The following is a 19,727-nucleotide window of genomic DNA, read 5'->3' as shown; positions in this document are numbered from 1 at the left end:
TCGCTCCTGTGCAGGCCTGGACATCACACGCATCACTCTTGAGCCTGCTGGCACCGAAAAGATTTCAGTTGATTTTCTAGTTGGGTTTTTCTCTTAGGATGGTTGAAGAACTGAGAGTCGGAAGAGATGGCTGTACTTGTCTCCTGGGGACTCTTTCACTGGGCACTGTGTTCCGTACAGTAAGCACACAGATTTCCAGCTTCACATGCCACTGGGGAGACCCCTTGTTATTTACACTCAGGCTTTCATTGTCACCGACAGCGTATGTAAATTGTGCTGCTACACACGGTTGAAAGCCACCCTCTGGAAGCTTCTGAGCTTTGAAAGGGAGCAGCTTCTGTTTGCTTAAGGGTTGAAAAAACAGGAACATTAACCCTTGGCTGTTTAAATAAATGCTAGGACTGTGGCGTTGGGAGGGTTGCTTAAGGCTTTGATAGTGAAGAATTCCGTCGGCTGGAACAGATAGTTAACACTTAGGGAACTTACTCTATTGCAGGCAGTGTTCCAGAATGCTTGACATATGTTAACTCATTTCATTCTCACAACAACCCTATATAGGGTATCACTGTTATCCAGTTTTACAGAATAGGAGACTGAAAGGTAGTATAATCTGTAAAGTAATGCAAGCTCAATTCTATTGAATGGAGGCACAAAGCTTCCTAAGGAGCTTAGATTTTTGACTGAGCTCGGAGGACAGTGGTGTCCCTCATTGGCTGGGGCGAGTTGTCTGACTTTTCTGGACCTTGGTTTCCATCGTAGTGCTGAGATGTGGCACAAAATTAAGAAGAACTGGTGTTTGCTCCTCAGTGTGATGCATGTCAGGGTCACACAGTGGAGCATCTGTCTCTCTTCCTGCTGCTTTGTGGGTGTGTAGGGTCCCGTTGGAGACGCCTGTCATCCACTCGGAGCAATGCCAGAAAATACCTTCTAATTTATGAGGCTGACATCCTTGGGCCTGTGTTCTTCACTTTTCAGCTCAGAAAAATCACTAGAATCTTCTAGCGAGTTCTCGGGGCCTTTACGACCGACCCCTTGCCCTTTGAATGTTTCTGTGTTGATATAACACCATGGTAGCAGCATTGAGGGCAAAGAAAATAATTCTTCCCATGGGAACAAACTAAAACCCCACTTGGGTCCATAAATTATGACACAAGCTGGAAAAACAAGCAGACCTGGAATTAGAGCCCCATCATTCCGTCTGGGACTCCTAGAGACCACGTGTGGTTTTTTGTGGTCCAGGGAATGCCCACAGCTTTTCAGCTGAATTATAGGCCCAGCTGTCCTGTCTGTTTTGTGCCATAATGAACCTGCTAAATTTAACATTTGGAATATTTTAGCCAAGGACTTCTTTTTGCCCTGACCAGTGGAACACGTTTTTAAAAATTACTTTTCAGATTTCAAGTTGCACTTGATTTAAGGGGAGAGGTTTGTATTAAGGGGATCACCTGTATAGATGGGAAGCACAGCAAATTTTTATTTTGGGTGTGGGTGTGTCTGATCCCATGTGGCCTACATTTTGAATGTATGTGTTGTTCAGTGTTTGATTTCGGATATTTTTGTGCTTTATAAAGCAATGACTGAAGTCTTGCCTTTGGGTTAACCAGAATTGATGAACCAATTCATATTAAGATGTTTCCCTTGGTCTCCCTAAGAGTCTGTATAAGTTGAGTATTTTCAAGCTCTTGGTTACATCTTGCTCCTTCAGGAATCACAGGAGATAGATTTTAGTGCTTTGCTGTAAATAACTTACATGACTTACCTTTAAATATAGGTATTAATTTTTTACTTAAATATCCCATTGGGTACCAAGTACTTTCTCCTCTGCCTTAGTTGTAGGAGTGTGTGTATGTGTCTGCTAAGCCCCCTCCAGGAGGAGGATGGCCTAGCATCTCTCTCACATTTGGTACCTCTCACTTCAGTTGCCTAATAAATGATGGATGGATGAACTGACAGAGACGGGTGGATATTCATGGTCATTTTCCTCAAGCACGTACTGTGTTTCTAGTTACATCATGACTTTTGTTGTGCTTGACTTTTCTGGAGTTGACACGTTTTCTTTTATTATCTGATTCTAATGTGGCTGCAAGTGAGAAAGCTCATTTGAAATGAAGATGGAAGAGTTCTCTGGTCAAAATAATTTTCTACTTTCTTCTACTCCAGGCAGTTGTTTTCTATTTCCAGCTCTCCTGTGGTTTTACTCACTTAAGTGGAAATCCTATCAGGTGGTTGGAAACCCCACCTGGGAATGAGCAGGGAAAATAGACATCCAGTGGCCACCCTGAGATGATGCTCTTACATTATTGGCCTTCTTACCTTGGAATTTAAAATTGAGACGGCACTTGAATATTCCCTAAGTTATAAATAATGTCTTCAGTAAAGACCCTTGATTGAAGTGTGTGGGTAGAACTGAGGATTTCATTTTCTGCTGCCGATTTCTCTAGGAACTTATCATCATCATTATTAAATGTCTACTAAGGTTCTTGGGGCCAGAGGGAAAGGGTCTTCCCACTGATCTGAAGTTGCATCAGATGGTACTTAAAGGCACCTTGGCTCTTTCTCCTAACTTTGCTCCTCGGTATTATGAAACCCACATTTACCCGTGAGAAGTAGACATATTAAAGGAAAGTTGCCCAGAGGCGATGTCGTGTTCCCAGAGGATGTGGAGAAGGGTGTCACTGTATTGCACGCGGAGGCTGGCCACCCCTTGACTGTTGCTCTCTCCTCCCCACAGCCAGTGGTTTAGCGTGCTGAGTCAGGTGCACGCATCCACGGACCAGGAGATTCGGGAGATGCATGATGAGCAGGCAAACCCACAGAACGCCGTGGTGCGTGAGCCTGGGTGGGGTGTGGAGGGAGGCGTCCCGACAGAGGGGACTGGGAATTTGTAGACAGTCTTTTTTTTTTTTTTAATAAGAAATAGTATAATAATTAAAGAGAGAAACGGGAACATCTTGGTTAAAAATCATACAGAAAAACAGAGTAAATTATAGAAGATTGTAAGTAGTAATAGATTACGATTCTCCCACCTCAAACAAAAAAAAATTCCAATTTTTATGAAACCGTGGAAGCCCATTACACTTTTCTCCAAAGGATATAGTGAATTCCAAATTGTATTGTTTCTGACATCACTGTATCCCAGACACATAAACAGAGCCACAAAATCATGTTTCAGAGATAGTTTGATTTTCTCACAATTATAAAATTTGATGATAGATCATAGTGTAAATCAGAAAAGTTGTATGATTGAAAGACGTTTGTAAACATCCTTCACTGAAAGTATTTTAGGAACAAGACAGAAGGATTCGTTTATACTTTATTTAATGAATGGACTGTAGATTTTGCCCTGTCTAGTGGCTGTACTGAATGAAGGGGGACGTTTCCTTAGATAACTACTGTTTTGCAGTTAACAAAGAAGGAGGCTTTTTTGTTTGCCTGTTTAGAGAGTAATCATCTAGGGGTGTTATCATGATGTGTGCTGTACTTGAATGGTTCTCTCAATGGTTCTCTGCTTTTCACTTCTTTCCAGGGCACTTTGGATGTGGGGTTAATTGATTCCGTGTGCGCCTCGGACAGCCCTGATAGGTAAGCTCAGGTGTGACTCTTAACAGAAGTAACTGCTGGATACCTGCGTGCGCCCACAGGCTCTATGCTCTGGGCTGGGGAATGACTCTAGGCTGTGTGTTCCCACCTGGTCAACCCCAGCAATCAAAGACTTCCTTCTTGGTACCCAGTTTGACTTCATCCGAAGTCTTCCTCTCTCTGGGTGTCTTGGGAGTGTGGCAGGTTGGAGGGGTCAGGAGTAGGGGAGATCTTGGAAACCTTATTTAGACAGTCATACAGGGACAGACTTAGGACTCACACAGGATGAAAATGCCTGTATCCCAGCACAGGGGTGGGTGTAGTTCCCCTTTCTAAAATTTAATAATGAATTTGAAAAGGATTTTGATGGCAATTTATATGTGGAGTATTAATAAACTAAACCACAAACATTTATTTTCCTTGACATGCCTACCTGACCTGTGCCTTTAAAATAGCATGTGTTTGGTTTTGTTTTTTGAAGGCAGATCATCTTCGGTGACGGTCTCGGGGGTCTTTGTACCCAGTGACCTTCGCCTTTCCCATCTCTATTTTGCTTTGCAGCTTAGGAATTCTGAGTACGAATCAAAATTGACTTCTGCCTTCAATGACATAGCTTTAGAGAGAGAATAGAAATGTATTCAAATTGACACCGAAAATAGCATCTCCTGGGCCGAGTGAGAATTCCGGGGTGTCCATCGCCCCACCACTGACGAAGCCTCTTCTGAACCATAGGTTCTTTGTTTCTACTCGTCGCCCTGCACCTTCTCCTACCTGGCTCAGGAACCTTTAACACGTGTGTGTCACGTCAGTAATTAAAGCCCAGATGCTTGTTCTGACAGTCAAGTTCTGATCTGCGTCTCTCTCCTCCTAAACCCCTACATCAGGCAGGCTGGGCACGCGAGAACCTTCCATCCCTACCCAGGCTTTTCTGTCTTCCTCAAGTGCTCGCCTTTCTTCCTTCCCAACTACAGAAAAATCTTGTTTTTTAAGGAGCACCTGTCCGTCCATATTACAATCCTGTTCATCTTCCTTTTCCTTGAACTCTTGCAGTGCTTAACTTCAGCGAACATTTGAAAACTTGCAAGACACTGTTCACAGTCACTAGCCTCGACGATTAGGAATTAATATGAGCAAGAGCCTATGGGAGACTCAGGGCATTGCCAGCTAAAAAGAGATGCAGGAGAAAGAAAATTTCCATTATTAGGTTATCCCTGCCTGGGAAATGCACCCTTGTCAGATTGCACTGAAGGCATGGACCCAGGTGGCCCTTTGTACCAGGCATAATCAAGTGGGTGAGATGTTCCACTTACACCTATTTACTGACCTTCTGTTACTGGTATCTGACATTTCATTACCTACCCACAGAAATATTATCCAAAGCCATACCCAGAGGCAGGAAGAAATTTACTTTGGAGAGGCATCAAAAAAAAATTTTCCCTCGCGGTCACCTCAGTTAGCCTTCCTGGAACTGAATTTCATCTGGAAAGTTCAACATGAAGAAATGTTTTCCCTTCCAGGACCTTCAGAATGTGTTGCTCCAGGTTGAAAGGTTAACGAGGCATAAAATAAACCCTACAGAAATGAGCAAGGTTTGCCTTAACGTAAAATACAAGCAGCACTGCCGTTTTTATCCCTGTGACCCACAAGCTGGGAAAAAGGCGTGTAGTCTTGGGTCCCACGGAGGTGGTGATTGCAGTGGAGCTAAGAGGTTTTGCTTGCTTCTCGCCCCACTGCTCAGACCCAACTCGTTTGTGATCATCACGGCCAACCGGGTGCTTCACTGCAATGCGGACACGCCGGAGGAGATGCACCACTGGATAACACTGCTGCAGAGATCCAAGGGGGACACCAGAGTGGAGGGCCAGGAATTCATAGTGAGAGGTGATGCCACTGATGCTTTTTGACCTGGAGTCCTGTTTTCATTTACACGGCTATCTGCCACGTTTCCATTCTGAGCCACTTTTCTGAGTAATTTCGCCCCTTGACATTGTTAAAAATCATCAGCTAAGAAAGGATCGTGGCCGTTTGTAGCAGATCTACAGACATCTGAGCCATTTGTAAGCCGGATGCAAGTTGTTACCTGGTATGTCACGCTGCTCATCCTAGTTTTGAGCTGACACTTCATTCTTTCTTTCCAGGGTGGTTGCACAAAGAAGTGAAAAACAGTCCGAAGATGTCTTCGCTGAAACTGAAGAAACGGTGGTTTGTGCTAACCCACAACTCCTTGGATTACTACAAGAGCTCGGAGAAGAATGCGCTGAAGTTGGGCACCCTGGTCCTCAACAGTCTCTGTTCGGTCGTCCCGCCGGACGAGAAGATCTTCAAGGAGACAGGTAAGCGGTGTGGTCTGCTCAGGGCTGGCTGGGCCTGAGACGTGGCCTGTCCAGTCACGGGAGGTGTGGGTTTGCTCAGAGCGAAGGAGTGAGCTTCCTACCTGGGGTGTTTACGTTCCCCGCCCCCCCAAAAAAATCCCTTTTCCTGATTTATCTTTTGAGGCTGCCCGTGACTAGCTATGTGAACACTTGATATGTAAACCATAGTAAAGGGGTCCTGATTTATTGGGTTGCGGAAAGATTCTCCTAAGGGCAAGGAGATGTAAACAGGCAAAAGTTTTCCTACAGGAAGCCTTATTTTTCTATGCCTGTGTTTTTGTCTTTCTCGCCGTTGTACCGTGAGAGTCATAATGCAGCCTAAAAAAGGTAAACCCTGACTGTCGGTGAACATAACCTAGCATAATAAAAAGCGGTCACGTAAGCTTTTTTTTCCCCTTTCGGTATTACAAAAGGTGTTTCTAGGTTGTTTATTTTGATTTTTTGTTGCTAGTTGTGATTTTGAAATACAGTTCCTCCATTCAAAAAAATACTCATGTATTTTTTTACTGTAGTCACTCCATTCCACTTTCAGCTGGTTTCTGAACACCTGGACTGCTTCCTTGACACAGTGGTTTCTTTTGAAGGGAGAATCTAAAGGAAAGGAAGACAAGGAACAGGAAGGGAAAAAGAAAGTCAGCAATCTGAGGGAAGAGTTTTCACTCTTGTTCCAGAACCTTGAACTGGACTTTAGTTTACGCCTGTTCCTTCTTTGAGAGCAGACGTTACTAATTATATATTTATTGTAATTCTGGGCTTATCATTTTAATGTTTGTCTTCCCTTCGCAACTGTAAATTCCACGTGTCTTTGGGTACCTAGTGCAGGGCAGGGCACGTGGAGGAAGTCAGCAAGTAGCTATTGAATTAATAAAGGGGCTCAGGTGGAGACGGCCTGGGTGCTGGATTTCTGGGACTCCGGTACGGGGACAGTACCCTGGTCCCCCAGGTTCATGCTGCCGTGTGTGTGCGTGTGTGTGCGCACACGCATTGCTGTTGCAGGCTACTGGAACGTCACCGTGTACGGACGCAAGCACTGCTATCGGCTCTACACCAAGCTGCTTAACGAGGCCACCAGGTGGTCCAGCGCCATTCAAAACGTGACGGACACCAAGGCCCCGATTGACACCCCGACCCAGCAGCTGATTCAGGATATCAAGGTGAGAGGGAGGGAGCCCAGCTCATAGTGGTTCACAGTAGCTCACAGATTCTCACCACGGGAACATCAAGACATCAACGTTAGTCAAGCTTCATTTTCATTCTATAATCAAAACTAACTCTTGGTTAATTTCGTGTTCGTGTATCCTGGCTTCTAAAAATCTAAATGCTAGACTGCATTTAGAAAATGCAAAAATTGACATCCAGTTGAAATTTGACACTAAAATTATCTTGTCTCTGGGGAGGTGTTACGTATCGCCACTGAGGCAAACCTGATTGTAGAGCTGTGTAGGCGGAGGGACAATGGTCTGTAATTTGGGGTGTGGGGCTCCCCAGTCACAGGGATGTGGTGTGATCTGTGTTGGGGACAACCTGCATGTCACAGGTTCCACCTGAGCCCAGGTTGGGGACCTTCTAGAAGTAACACAGTAATTCTACTTTCACTCTGAAGTTTCTAGATCACACAGGTGGATTCACTAAGAGGCCACATGGGTCTAGAAAGCTTGGACTCCTTATCAGGTGCCTCCAAACTCAGAGAAGAAGCTCCCAGGTCTCTGGACCAACACTGAACTTGTTAAATTGTAATTTCCTGTTTATAAAGATTAGTGGCTGTGAGTGTATATCGAATGAATGAACAAGCAAACGAATGAACCATTAAATGGCAGCCATGAACAAGGATCACGGCACTCATTTTCCAGGCATGGAAACGGAGACATGGGATATTCTGGTTGCACTGCTCACTTAGCTGGTCAGCCCCTGATGCAGAAGCAGGTCAAGGGAATTATTTTTATTCTGTTCCTCCAAGTTATCCATGTAGGCAGGTTCCCTATGCAAAGGAAAGAGCCAGAGCTGTGACAGAAAAGATGCCAGAATGATAGTGAAGCGGGTATTTATTTACTGAGGTACATCAAAGGAAGTAAGCTAATTAGATCCAGGAGGCAAACTGCGCCTTTGTAAAGGTGGGAGAGGGTCTAATATATTGGTAGTGTATTATTGCCCACCAAATTCGAGTCAGCCTCTTGATTCCAAAATGATATGTTTTCTGGGTGTTTGGAGCCAAATTCCTGCAAGTCAGTTATCCTACAAACTGCAGAACTGTCCATGGAACCCAAGGAGCTTGAAACTAATAATGTCATTTCTAGTCTTAAAAAAAATGAATTTGTTGCAGCTTTCTTGTGAAAAAGGAGAGAAAAAAAGCACATATCAGCTGAACTTTCTCTTCAAAGCTATATCTTATTTACCCATATATTGACTAAGTCATTGGAAATCAGACATTAAAGAGTAAATAGAGTTTTAAATGTGAAACAATGCTTCTTAAGAAATGAGACAAATATATTTACTAATTCATTTGAAGTAAGACATTAAAAGAGTAAATAGAATTTTTGGATATGAAGCAATGCTTTTTAAGAAATGAGACAGGTTGCCCTAATTAAGGCCATACCAATTTTTTTAAGTAATTAAAACATATTTCTTTCTGGTTTTCAATTGGGTATTATTGAAAAAGTTTCATAGCAGAAATGAACTTGCCACGATAGAATGATTCATGGCCTCTCCTCCAACTTTCCTGTTGATTTAAAGTTCTAAAAGTAACTTTGGCTTTTTCAGATCCCAAATTAATGCTTTAGGAACATAAATACATGATGAAATTCTCTGAGAGGAGCTCTTAAATTTCAGGAGTGAGAAAGGAGGCCCAAGGAAGAACAGTCTCGCTGATAACGTATTAACATGTCGTTTTCAGGGAGAGGATACAAAAGACCAATGAGAGAGCTAGCAAAATGTGTTTTTAAAATGAATTATAGACAAGGATGACATGATTTGGCCAAATGATTTATGGCTAAATAATTAGCAAGAAAAGTTTAAATTTTTTCAGTATATGTAATTTCCAGAGAGAAGATTTTTCAATAACATGGGAAAATATGCAAATCAAAGAAAGAGAATGAGCTGTGTACGAAAAATGTGTGTGTGTGTGTGATTTGTCATCAAACGTGGCTTGTGGGTATCTTCGTGCTTGAGATGATTCACACTGGATTCCCACCTCCATCCCTAGGCTACAGGTGTTTTGTGACTTGTGAAAAACATTCTCGTTCAGGAGGATGCAGATGGCTTTGTCCTTTTACATGTACGTTTCTTACGATAAGCTCATGGGCTTTCCCTAACGGCTCTGTTCTTCTCAAGGAGAACTGCCTGAACGCGGACGTGGTGGAGCAGATCTATAAGCGGAACCCTATCCTGCGCCACACCCACCGGCCCCTGCACTCCCCACTCCTGCCCCTGCCCTACGGAGACATCAACCTCAACCGTGAGTCCCGCATTCCTCCTGGACCCGGGGCACTGTGCTGTGGTTTCCCTGTTAGCTCTTTAGCTCTATCATATTAGCGTTAGTTGGTTATAGTGATGTCAGTATTGTTGTAATTTAAAAACATGCCAGCACGCCCCAGGAGCGCAAAGTACCCTTAATCTACTAGGGAACCAGATCCTAAACAGTTGTCTTGCATGTCAAATGCGAAACCTGCTTGGCAACAGACCAGCTTTTCAGTAAGCATTATTGCGCAGTAAAGTAGTTTAGTTACTTGTCCGCCTCTGTTTGGCTGATTCGAGTGTCCAGAGCACGTGGTGGGCACTGCTTCCTGAAATAGCTCTGGTCCCCGTTCCTGCCTCTTGTCTGCTGCTCAGAGTGTACCTTCTCCGAACCCCTCGGGTGACTCGGGTTTGTTGTGCTTCTCCTAGTGCTCAAAGACAAAGGCTACACGACACTTCAGGATGAAGCCATCAAGATATTCAATTCTCTCCAGCAGCTGGAGTCCATGTCTGACCCTACACCCATCATCCAGGGCATCCTCCAGACGGGGCACGACCTCCGCCCTCTGCGAGACGAGCTATACTGCCAGCTCATCAAGCAGACCAACAAGGTGCCCCATCCGGGCAGCGTGGACAACCTGTGCAGCTGGCAGATCCTTACCTGCTTGAGCTGCACCTTCCTGCCCAGCCGGGGGATCCTCAAGTACCTCAAGTTCCACCTGAGAAGGTACGAGTGGCCCAGGCGGCGCTGCTCACGTCGGGAGTGCGGTGGACACGGTTCAGATAAGCTGGACCTGGAACAGAAGACACCTTGTGTGGGTCGGGCTCCTAGGTCACCCGAGCTGTCTTACGGGGCACAGACGACCTTCTTCTCTCTAAGCCACACGGGGCTGATCCAGGGACAGGTCCCTTTGGGTGTAGTGTCCTGAAGTGTAGGACGTTGATAAATTTAATGACCACTACTCTATATAAACAGGGAAAAAAAGAAAACAGACCTTGGATATTTGTTCCAGATCAAACAGGTAGAGGCTGTCTGATTCAGCTTCTGATTAACTGTGGAAAAAGGATTTTCATGCAATAGTATGAGGCATGTGGCTCTTTCAAATATAATAGCTCTGCAGAGGTCACAGCTAGTAGCAGAAGTTGCTCCCGGTCATACTTGGGCTCTTTGGTCTTTGGATTTTCTCTCTCTCTTTCTTTTCTTTTTTTTTTGGTCTTTGAACAGCACAGGATGTGCTAGGGAAGCGGCTGGTGTTTGCTCTGCGCTGGGACCCCATTCACCGTGTTGGTCTGCAGCACGTTGAAGCCGCTGGGCTCCCCGTAGCCAGCCATCCTCAAATCTTGCAATTAACAGTTAGTGTTTGGCTCCTAGGATACGGGAACAGTTTCCAGAAACCGAGATGGAAAAATACGCCCTCTTCATTTACGAATCTCTCAAGAAAACCAAATGCAGAGAGTTTGTGCCTTCCCGAGATGAAATTGAAGCTCTGATCCATCGGCAGGAGATGACGTCCACAGTGTATTGCCACGGCGGGGGCTCCTGCAAGATCACTATCAGCTCCCACACCACAGCCGGGGAGGTGAGAGAGAGACCCAGCTGCCCACGTGCTTACTTACGTCAGGAAAACTGGGCGCAGTTAGGCTGGCCGTCGTGCACAGTTGTGGCTGGCATAGCGCCCAGTGACCAAGGAAACAGACGTAATCCTGCTAATCCAAGAAGCAGTCGATACCTAGTAGAGGTTGCAGACCTGACTCAGATACGTCCGCTCTGACAAGGGTTTAGCCTCTCACTTCTGCAGTGTTTTTCTGTTGGCCGCACAAATATCTAGCACGTTGGGTCAGGTGAACATGTTTTCATTTCTCCTTCTTTTTTCAATTTAAACTTAGTACCATAAAACCAATTGGCTAAAAGGAATAGTGCAGTTAAAACCCGGAAAAGCTGGTGTAGCAGAAATATCAGTGGTAATCGCTATGAGTTCGTGAATTTATCAGGCAAACGGGCTTTAGTTTTCATGCGCTTACGGGTTTGCAAGAAACCGGCCAGCATCTGCCCCTAGCTATGGGCAAAATAACCTGTGTTCTCTTTGGCAAGGAAGAGAGAGAACTGATTTCAAGAGAACCAGGGAAAACAGCGCCTTGGAGATTCCATACACGACAGTGTTGGGAGGTTGCTTGGACCCTCACTTTTGCTGGCAGCTCCCTCTGGGTTCTGATGAAGGCATATTCTAGAACCACAGCTTTGGAAGCTGAAGTCCCCGTGTTTTCCAGGTGGTGGAGAAGCTGATCCGAGGCCTGGCCATGGAGGACAGTAGAAACATGTTTGCGCTCTTTGAGTACAACGGACACGTCGATAAAGCTGTCGAAAGCCGCACCATTGTAGCAGATGTATTAGCAAAGTTTGAAAAGTAAGTTCCTTCTCCCTGAAGTGCCAGCAGATTAGAGGAAAGACGTTAAGAGCAAGAGGGTTTGAACTTCGATTCCATTTTTGGCTTCAGGGTACATTTGAGTTCATCTCATTTTACGTGTGTTAAAGCATATTTAATTTCTCATCTCTCTCTGCTGCCTGTTTCTCTTGATTCCTAGAGAGAGCCACTGTCTCAAATAGGATTCACCCCATCATTGATCCTCTACCCCATTCTTTCTCTCGATGTCCTGCTGTCACCCTTGTCTTGGAATTTTCTGATTCTCACATTTTCACTTGTCATTAGCTTTGAAGCTGGGCAAGTAGACAGAAGCCAACTTATAAACTCTTCAAACTGCATTTTGTATCTCTTGGACCTACAATATTCACATCCCCCAGGTAACACAAAAGATACTCCTCCTTTAGCATGATGCCAGTACCAATGACAAGACTCCAGCAGGGCTGGGCCCTGTCCCTCCCCAGCTGCCTAAGGGGCAGGAGCAGCTTTAACTAAGAAATGTGGCAGGGGACCACGAGGTTTAGAACAGCCCCAAACTTCCAAGTCCCGGAGAAAGTGACATCCTCTCCTGAGGGTGGGCCTGGTCTAAGTGCTTTGTTGGAAATAAACCAAAATGGGGGGTAGGGGGGAAGAGGGATATTCCTACTTTATGTAAACATAGCCTCCCAAATGTTCATGTCAATTTTTATAAATGTTATTATAGTTTGAGAGTCGGCAAAGGGAATGAAGGAATAGGCTTTGTTTCTTTGCTTTCTATGCGTACCTAGGACTAACCAGACCGGGACCCTCGGGAAATACTTGTTAGCTCGGTTTACGTGAAGCCTGCCTGTTTGTTGTCTTAAAGTAAAACTAGGATGAAAGTGTGTTTTTCACCTCTGGGTAAATAAAATTAGCAGGGAACTCTGATAAGCTTCACTCTGTCTGGCTCTATTTTCTTTCCCGCCATCCCCATCTCCACCCTCTCTGCTATCTGAGCACAGATAGGATGTCTGAATCCTTGCCGAGAATTCACCATATGCAGTGAACTCCCTGTGCGTCACCCATGGCCCATTTCTCATTTTGCTTTCTGAGTCTCTCTCGACTTCCGTCTGTAGGCTGGCTGCCACATCAGAAGTGGGTGACCAGCCCTGGAAATTCTACTTCAAACTTTACTGCTTCCTGGACACAGACAACGTGCCAGAAGACAGCGTGGAATTTGCATTCATGTTTGAACAGGTACATGGAGCTCTTGGGCTCCTTTGCAGACGAGCAGGGGTGAAACCCGTTCATACCCCTCGTACATTAACCGCTAGTCCTTGGAAATCACGCATGGCAGTAGAATTCCCAGCTTGGACAGGGTCAGCTGCTCTTTCATTCATTTGTAGAAGGAAACTTCTTTTTTTTTTAAGGATTTCACTTTTATTTATTTATTTATTTATTTTTGGCTGTGTTGGGTCTTCGTTTCTGTGCGAGGGCTTTCTCTAGTTGCGGCAAGTGGGGGCCACTCTTCATCGCGGTGCGTGGACCTCTCACTATCGCGGCCTCTCTTGTTGCGGAGCACGGGCTCCAGACGCGCAGGCTCAGCAATTGTGGCTCACGGGCCTAGTTGCTCCGCGGCATGTGGGATCTTCCCAGACCAGGGCTCGAACCCGTGTCCCCTGCATTGGCGGGCAGATTCTCAACCACTGCGCCACCAGGGAAGCCCCAGAAGGAAACTTCTACACGTATTATATGAACTCCTGGGCCAGGAACTGTTCTAGTCGGGGCAGGGGAGAGGGTACGGGGGGAGCAATAAGAAATAAGATAGATACACGTGTTCAGTGGTATCCATGCGAGGGAGAACCTTAAGGCAGCACGGGAGGGTTAGGGTACAGTTTTACGGAAGGTGGCCTTTGATGGAACAAGGGAGCAAGCCAGGCGGGCGGGGTGTCGCACAGCCGTGCCCGGCCCATAGCGCCGCTGACCGCCTCGTTGCAGGCCCACGAAGCCGTCATCCACGGCCACTACCCGGCCCCCGAGGAGAACCTGCAGGTCCTCGCTGCCCTGCGGCTGCAGTACCTGCAGGGCGATTACGCGCCGCACGCCGCGGTGCCGCCCCTGGAGGAGGTCTACTCGCTGCAGAGACTCAAGGCCCGCATCAGCCAGTCCACCAAGAGCTTCGCACCGTGTGAGCGGCTGGAGAAGCGGCGCACGAGCTTCCTGGAGGGGACACTGCGCCGGAGCTTCCGGACGGGGGCCGCGGTGCGGCAGAAGGCGGAGGCGGAGCAGATGCTGGACATGTGGGTCAAGGAGGAGGTCTCGTCCGCGCGGGCCAGCGTCGTCGACAAGTGGAGGAAGTTTCAGGGGATGAGCCAGGAGCAGGCCATGGCCAAGTACATGGCCCTGATCAAGGAGTGGCCCGGGTACGGCTCGACGCTCTTTGATGTGGAGGTGAGAGCTGCGCGCTGCTTCTCGGACCAGGTGGCACCGGGGTCTGTGTGACCGCCATGGTCAGTTTCATGGGGAGGGGGGACCTGGTGGAACACTTGGCTCTCTCAGCCTCTCTGTTTAGAGCCCCTAGATTTTACCCTTCACACTCGCCACCCACCCAAAGTTTTCTTCCTCCTTTACAGTAAATGCTCTCGTAATGTTAGAAGTGAGTGGAAAATTAAGGTGTCATCTATTCTTAAGTAATTTCTGGTTCTTTCTTATTCAAGCTATAGCCCCAACGAAAAAGTGCTGGTAAAAATCTGCATTAAAGTTTAAAAAGAAATTTTTTTAGAACTGTGTCCATAGAATGAGAAATTTTGGGTAGCCTTGGATTTTACATTTTTATCTTTTTCCCATGACTGTTTGAAGGGAAGAATTTCTATTTCACCATTTGAATTTGGCTAAATTCACATCAACCCAGTACTGATTCATATCCTTTTTTTTTTTAAGTAGACCACTTATTGAAAGAAAATCTTACTAGTGATCGAGATCAAGGCTTGGCAAACTGCAGCCCGTGGGCCACAGCCCGTGGGCCAAATCCTGCCTGCCTCCTTTTTTGTAAAAAAAGTTTTATTGGAACACAGCAGGGCTCATTCCTTTACATATTTTTTTCTGGCTGCTTTTACACTAAAATGGCAGAGTTGAGTACGTGTGACAGAGACCACAAAGCCTAAAATATTCACTCTCTGTCCCCTAACAGATAAGTTTGCCAACCCTTGGTCTAGATAAACCAACCCTTGGTCTGTTTTTCTTATGATCATAATCATTCAGCATGTTATCTGATGACTTTTAAATGAGGCTCTGTAAAAAAATCTAAATGTTGATCATATATTCCAAGATCCTTTCGTGACTTTTCATTGGATGCTATCTTTGGGTTGGTTGGTTGGTTGGTTGATTCAATTACATTTGTTTTTAAGTATAAATCAGATGCTTTGTACAAGTACTTCCTCTTTTGTGTCACCAGTGTGTCTCCCTCCTGATTCCCATGGCCCTGGGTTGTCATCCCCTATAGCCCGGCTCTTATTTTCCTCCACTGATCCATGCGGGAAGGTCTGTTGTTAAACCAGTGAGGTCAACCACCACACGCACTAAAGGTCCTTGCTGCTCCTTGTCATGAGACGTGTTTTTCAAGAGGAGCCCAAACTGCTCGGCACAGATTGGGAGAATTTCCCTCTGTGATCCTAGATTTTGTATTTGAAGAATAATCATCCAAAATAGGCTGGGGAGGCAGAACTAGAGATAGAAGAGAGTAGCCCTGGCTCGGGCTGCTTGATTCGCCGGGGAATCATTGCCAAGTTCCACGGCTACGGCCACCTCCGTGTAGCTAATTCAGATGGCCAGGAGGGTGAAGATGCTGAGAGGTGGAGAGTCCAAGCAAGATGTTGCATTTACCAAGTAGGATTCCCCAAATGCACAGGATTGATCAGCCGGTCAGAAATCCATCAAGGCAGCCAAAGAGCCCCCATTTCTGATACCTTGTATTTCAGTTCCCCCAGCATAAGGACACACTGAATGCACTCAGCATTCTTTGCAGAGTGCTGGACTCAGAGCCTCTCTTGTGGTTTCTATGTTCTGTTTCTAACGTTTATGATCTCTTACACCAACTCTTGCCCCGCAGTGCAAGGAAGGCGGCTTTCCCCAGGACCTCTGGCTGGGCGTCAGCGCAGACGCCGTGTCTGTCTACAAGCGCGGGGAGGGGAGACCGCTGGAAGTCTTCCAGTACGAGCACATTCTCTCCTTCGGGGCCCCCCTGGCCAACACGTACAAGATCGTCGTCGATGAGAGGGAGCTGCTCTTTGAAACCAGTGAGGTAAGAGGCAAATCTTTCAACCGTGGCCTTGACAAAATAGGTAAACAACACCCCGTTTCCTGATGCCTTTGACCAAGTAATTTTACTTGGATATTTCGCTTTTAAGATGCAGGAAGATACAGCATGGTGTTCCCTCCCCAGCTGCAGGTTTCTCACAGGCCAAAATCTGACAGCCCCACATTTGTTCTGTGTACCTTTGCAACAGAGAAATTTGGTTCCCTTGTACCCTTGTGGGAAAAGAAGAGAAAGGGAAGTGATATAGAGGTCCAAAAAATATATATATATATAGCTTGGCAATAAAGCCTCGTGAAACTTACTAGACGAGGTGGCAGTGGATCGCAGCTGTGAGACGTGGGTCTGGCAGTGTCCACGGAGCAGGAGGGAGCGAACGGCAGAGCGTCCCGGACAGAGCTAATTCTAGCTCACAAAAAAATCACAAAAAACACCTCTGTATATGTATGCCATCCCACTCCAAAGCGTAAGATGTAGTGATAATAATAACGATAATACAAGAAGCCTGTTGAGGTCTCCACATAGGGAGCTGCTAACAAGCCAAGGTGGGAAATGGGCATGAATCGCACGCTGCCCGTTTGGCTGTTGGCGTACAGTGATGGAGAGGAGGTGCTGTGCAGGAGGGCGGAAAGAGGTGGGGCTTTGACTGGAGGGCCCCAGGCGCCAGGCTGCCGGGTTTGCACAACTCCAGTAAACAGCGCGGAACTGCCGTGGGCTCTTTGATTGTGTGTGATGTGTAACAGCAGTGCTTTTGCAAACAGTGTGGGGTGGGATTGGAAGGGAAGAGAGATCAGGGAAATGGGAGCCAGCTAGGATGTCTTCACAGGGACGCAGGCCAGCCATCAGGAGGGACGGGCCAGAAGGGGTGGCAGTGAACGCACCATGAAATAGCTACTGCTGGGCTCTCAGAGCTGGCAGGGAGCAGAACGGGCGCACGAGGCTCTGCCAGCTCCTCGGGCCTCAGCTCTGTGTCTCCAGCTGCATCACGAGGTTTTGACCAGCACGATAGGATGCAGTCTTTAAAAGCTGTGATTGTGGGCTCTGTCGTGTACCCGTATTTTCAGTGGGGACAGTGATCCCAGCCCTGATCCTACCCACACTCTGTAGTGTCATCGGGTGGGGGACTTTTTATCGTGGTTACATCAGGCAACCACCAGGTGGCACACGTGATACGTGGAAAGGCCACGAGTCCCCCTTCTACCCAACGAGGAATAGGGAAAATTAGCTCTAACTCTTGGCTCCCTACACAGCCTGCGCCGTGGCTTCGCACGGCAGGCTGGTGGCTTTTGCTGGGAGGACGGGCCCCGCCTGCCCGCGCTGGACAGAGGATGTCTGGTTGTTAACCTGGGTCCCCTGGCCCCTCGGAAACTTGTGACCGTGGGCCGATTCTGCTCCCCCGGCAGGTGGTGGACGTGGCCAAGCTCATGAAAGCCTACATCAGCATGATCGTGAAGAAGCGCTACAGCACCTCGCGCTCCGTGAGCAGCCAGGGCAGCTCCAGGTGAAGGTGGCCGTGAGTCCCCGTGAATTGAGCATCTCCACGTGCCGCCCCCTCGGCCCCAGCCGGCTCCTGCACCTGCAGCCCAAGGCGAGGCTGCCCAGGCTTTCCAGAAGCCCCTCGTCGGAGGGCGGTGTCTCGGGGGACCTTCCGTCCTGTCCACTCCGGTGATCAGCGTCTCAAGCTGTCGACCCAGTTCCCGAAGCTTTACTTCTTTTAGATGACACATGCCTTAAAGAGAGAGGAAACGAAACCCACGCTGCCACCAAAGCAGCCAGAAGTGCCTTAACTTGTGGAACCGACACTAATCCACCTTAACTGTGCTACTGAAGAGAAATGCTTTCCCTCCCTTTTAGGGGAGACGTGCTAAGCTTGAGGGGGGATGGAGGGGGGCGTTGATCCATCTATTCTGCACTAACCTCCCAGCCTGATTTCCCCCGGGAGGGAAGGTGAGGGAGGGGGGAGGGGGGACGGAGGGCAAGAGGACGGTCTATTCTAGTTGGAGTGCTGCTGGCAGCCTTCCTCACGGACAGGTATTAACTTTTTCTCTGTGTTTCATCTTTTAAGTGCATGCGCCTGCCCGTGCACGCATGTGTCCATAAACCCATCACTTGCATCGTTGTTCCGTGAGCATTGAAAGCAAAGGGAAGGAGGATGTGCAATGGCGTGACGTCTGTATATTTGAATAGTTCAGAGTGAGAGTCATCAGCTGTTACTTTACAAGGTGGTTTTATTAACAACCCGGAACCCTGGAGTTTCCTGTCTTTGCTGTATTCCGAGAGTCACATTTTGACTCCAGTTTTGTTTCACGTGTAGCAAAGTCTGCAATCTGCGTCTGCTGTATTATAAACAGATATGCAGCCTACAGATAACTGTATTTATAAACCACTCTTAAACAGCTGGCTCCAGGGCTGTTTTTAGAACTGTATGAAGGCATTTTGGAGTCTTTAGTTTCTATGAGATTTAAGTTAAAAAATGTTTCTTGGAAGGTTAGCTCGTATCACTCTGGGTAGATTGCAACATAACCATGTTGGAATATGGGGGAAAGATGCTACCTTCCTTGAAAGCATAACACATGAGTGGATCTTTAAAGGACCCTGACGTTCAATGCTGAGGTTTTAATAAAATACACACCTATTTTATCCCACGTGTATAATGGTGGTCTGAACAAGGCCCCTGTAAATAAATCAGCATTTATGACCAGAAGAAAAATAATCTGGTCTTGGACTTCTATTTTTATACAGAGAAGTTGTAAAGACTTAGGCCAACTAAGTCTACCCACAAAGAAAAAGGAAATTTGCCTTACCCCTATGGACAGCCATGCGGAATCATTGTTTGTTGGCTCAAGAAAGTCTGACAATAAAAGATATTAGTTAACATGCAGTGTAATTTCTTTATGGGGCAGCTCTAAATACCATATGGACTTTGTTTTTGTTGGGTTTTGGTTTTAATGCTTCGGGCTTCAAAGGGTTGAAGCTGTGTGTTTCATGCACTTGATCACCAGGTCTAAAAGCAAACACATATAGACATCTCAGCTGCTTTTTTAGACACAGAGCATGACTCAAAGAAAGCTGAGAAGGTAAAAGACCAGGTTTGATGAAATCACAGAAATCTAAGGACTTGAATTGTGGGTGTCAGAGCGCCTCCTGTAGCTGAGCCCCAAGATGCATGATGGCGAAGTCATGGTCCTACGTCCACTGGCAGCCCTGATCACTGTGAGCAGAATACAGGGGGCGCTTGTTTAGCGACCCATTTACCCAAAGAACCAGCCGGGGACGTGGGTCTCACCTGCACAGGCCCCTCGGCCAGACACAGCACGTGAGCAGCACCAAGCCCCTCTGTCCCTCTCTAACCGCTGTGTGTCCGTGTGTCCTTGTGTCCGGGAGCCCCCTCTTCCCGCTCCACAGGGATTGGGAGACGACCTAAAGCCAGGTGCTGCCCCAGCACCTGTGGCCTCGAGGTGACGACAGGGAAGGTGAACTAAGACTCGGATATTTTGTTGTTGTCTTTGTTTTCATTTCAGGTCCCGCGAGCAGCTGGCAGAAGTGCCTTTTCCACTGCCCACCACTCAGGATTCCCTCTGTAACTTCTCACAACCCAGAAGGCCGCCCGGCACCCCCAATTACAGATGAGGAATT

At 46.9% G+C, this 19,727-nt stretch overlaps 1 protein-coding gene across 1 annotated transcript in view; it reads left to right on the top strand.

Annotated features, from left to right (window-relative positions):
* Positions 1 to 18,966, top strand: part of MYO10 (myosin X) — a 213,683-nt gene extending 194,717 nt beyond the window's left edge. The window contains 13 exon segments of the mRNA XM_082380348.1: positions 2,732 to 2,825; positions 3,527 to 3,582; positions 5,318 to 5,460; positions 5,718 to 5,912; positions 6,948 to 7,105; positions 9,279 to 9,402; positions 9,831 to 10,128; positions 10,774 to 10,981; positions 11,670 to 11,806; positions 12,916 to 13,036; positions 13,778 to 14,230; positions 15,888 to 16,079; positions 17,495 to 18,966. Of these exon segments, the coding sequence (XP_082236474.1) occupies positions 2,732 to 2,825; positions 3,527 to 3,582; positions 5,318 to 5,460; positions 5,718 to 5,912; positions 6,948 to 7,105; positions 9,279 to 9,402; positions 9,831 to 10,128; positions 10,774 to 10,981; positions 11,670 to 11,806; positions 12,916 to 13,036; positions 13,778 to 14,230; positions 15,888 to 16,079; positions 17,495 to 17,596 (2,281 nt within the window). The 3' untranslated portion in view covers positions 17,597 to 18,966.
* Positions 18,967 to 19,727: the final 761 nt, after the last annotated feature.

This window comes from Balaenoptera borealis (assembly GCF_965194805.1).
Source record: "Balaenoptera borealis genome assembly, chromosome: 2".
Taxonomy (NCBI): Eukaryota; Metazoa; Chordata; class Mammalia; order Artiodactyla; family Balaenopteridae; genus Balaenoptera; species Balaenoptera borealis.
Note: the sequence above shows the minus strand (reverse complement) of the source record. Positions and strands in the feature narration are given on the sequence as shown.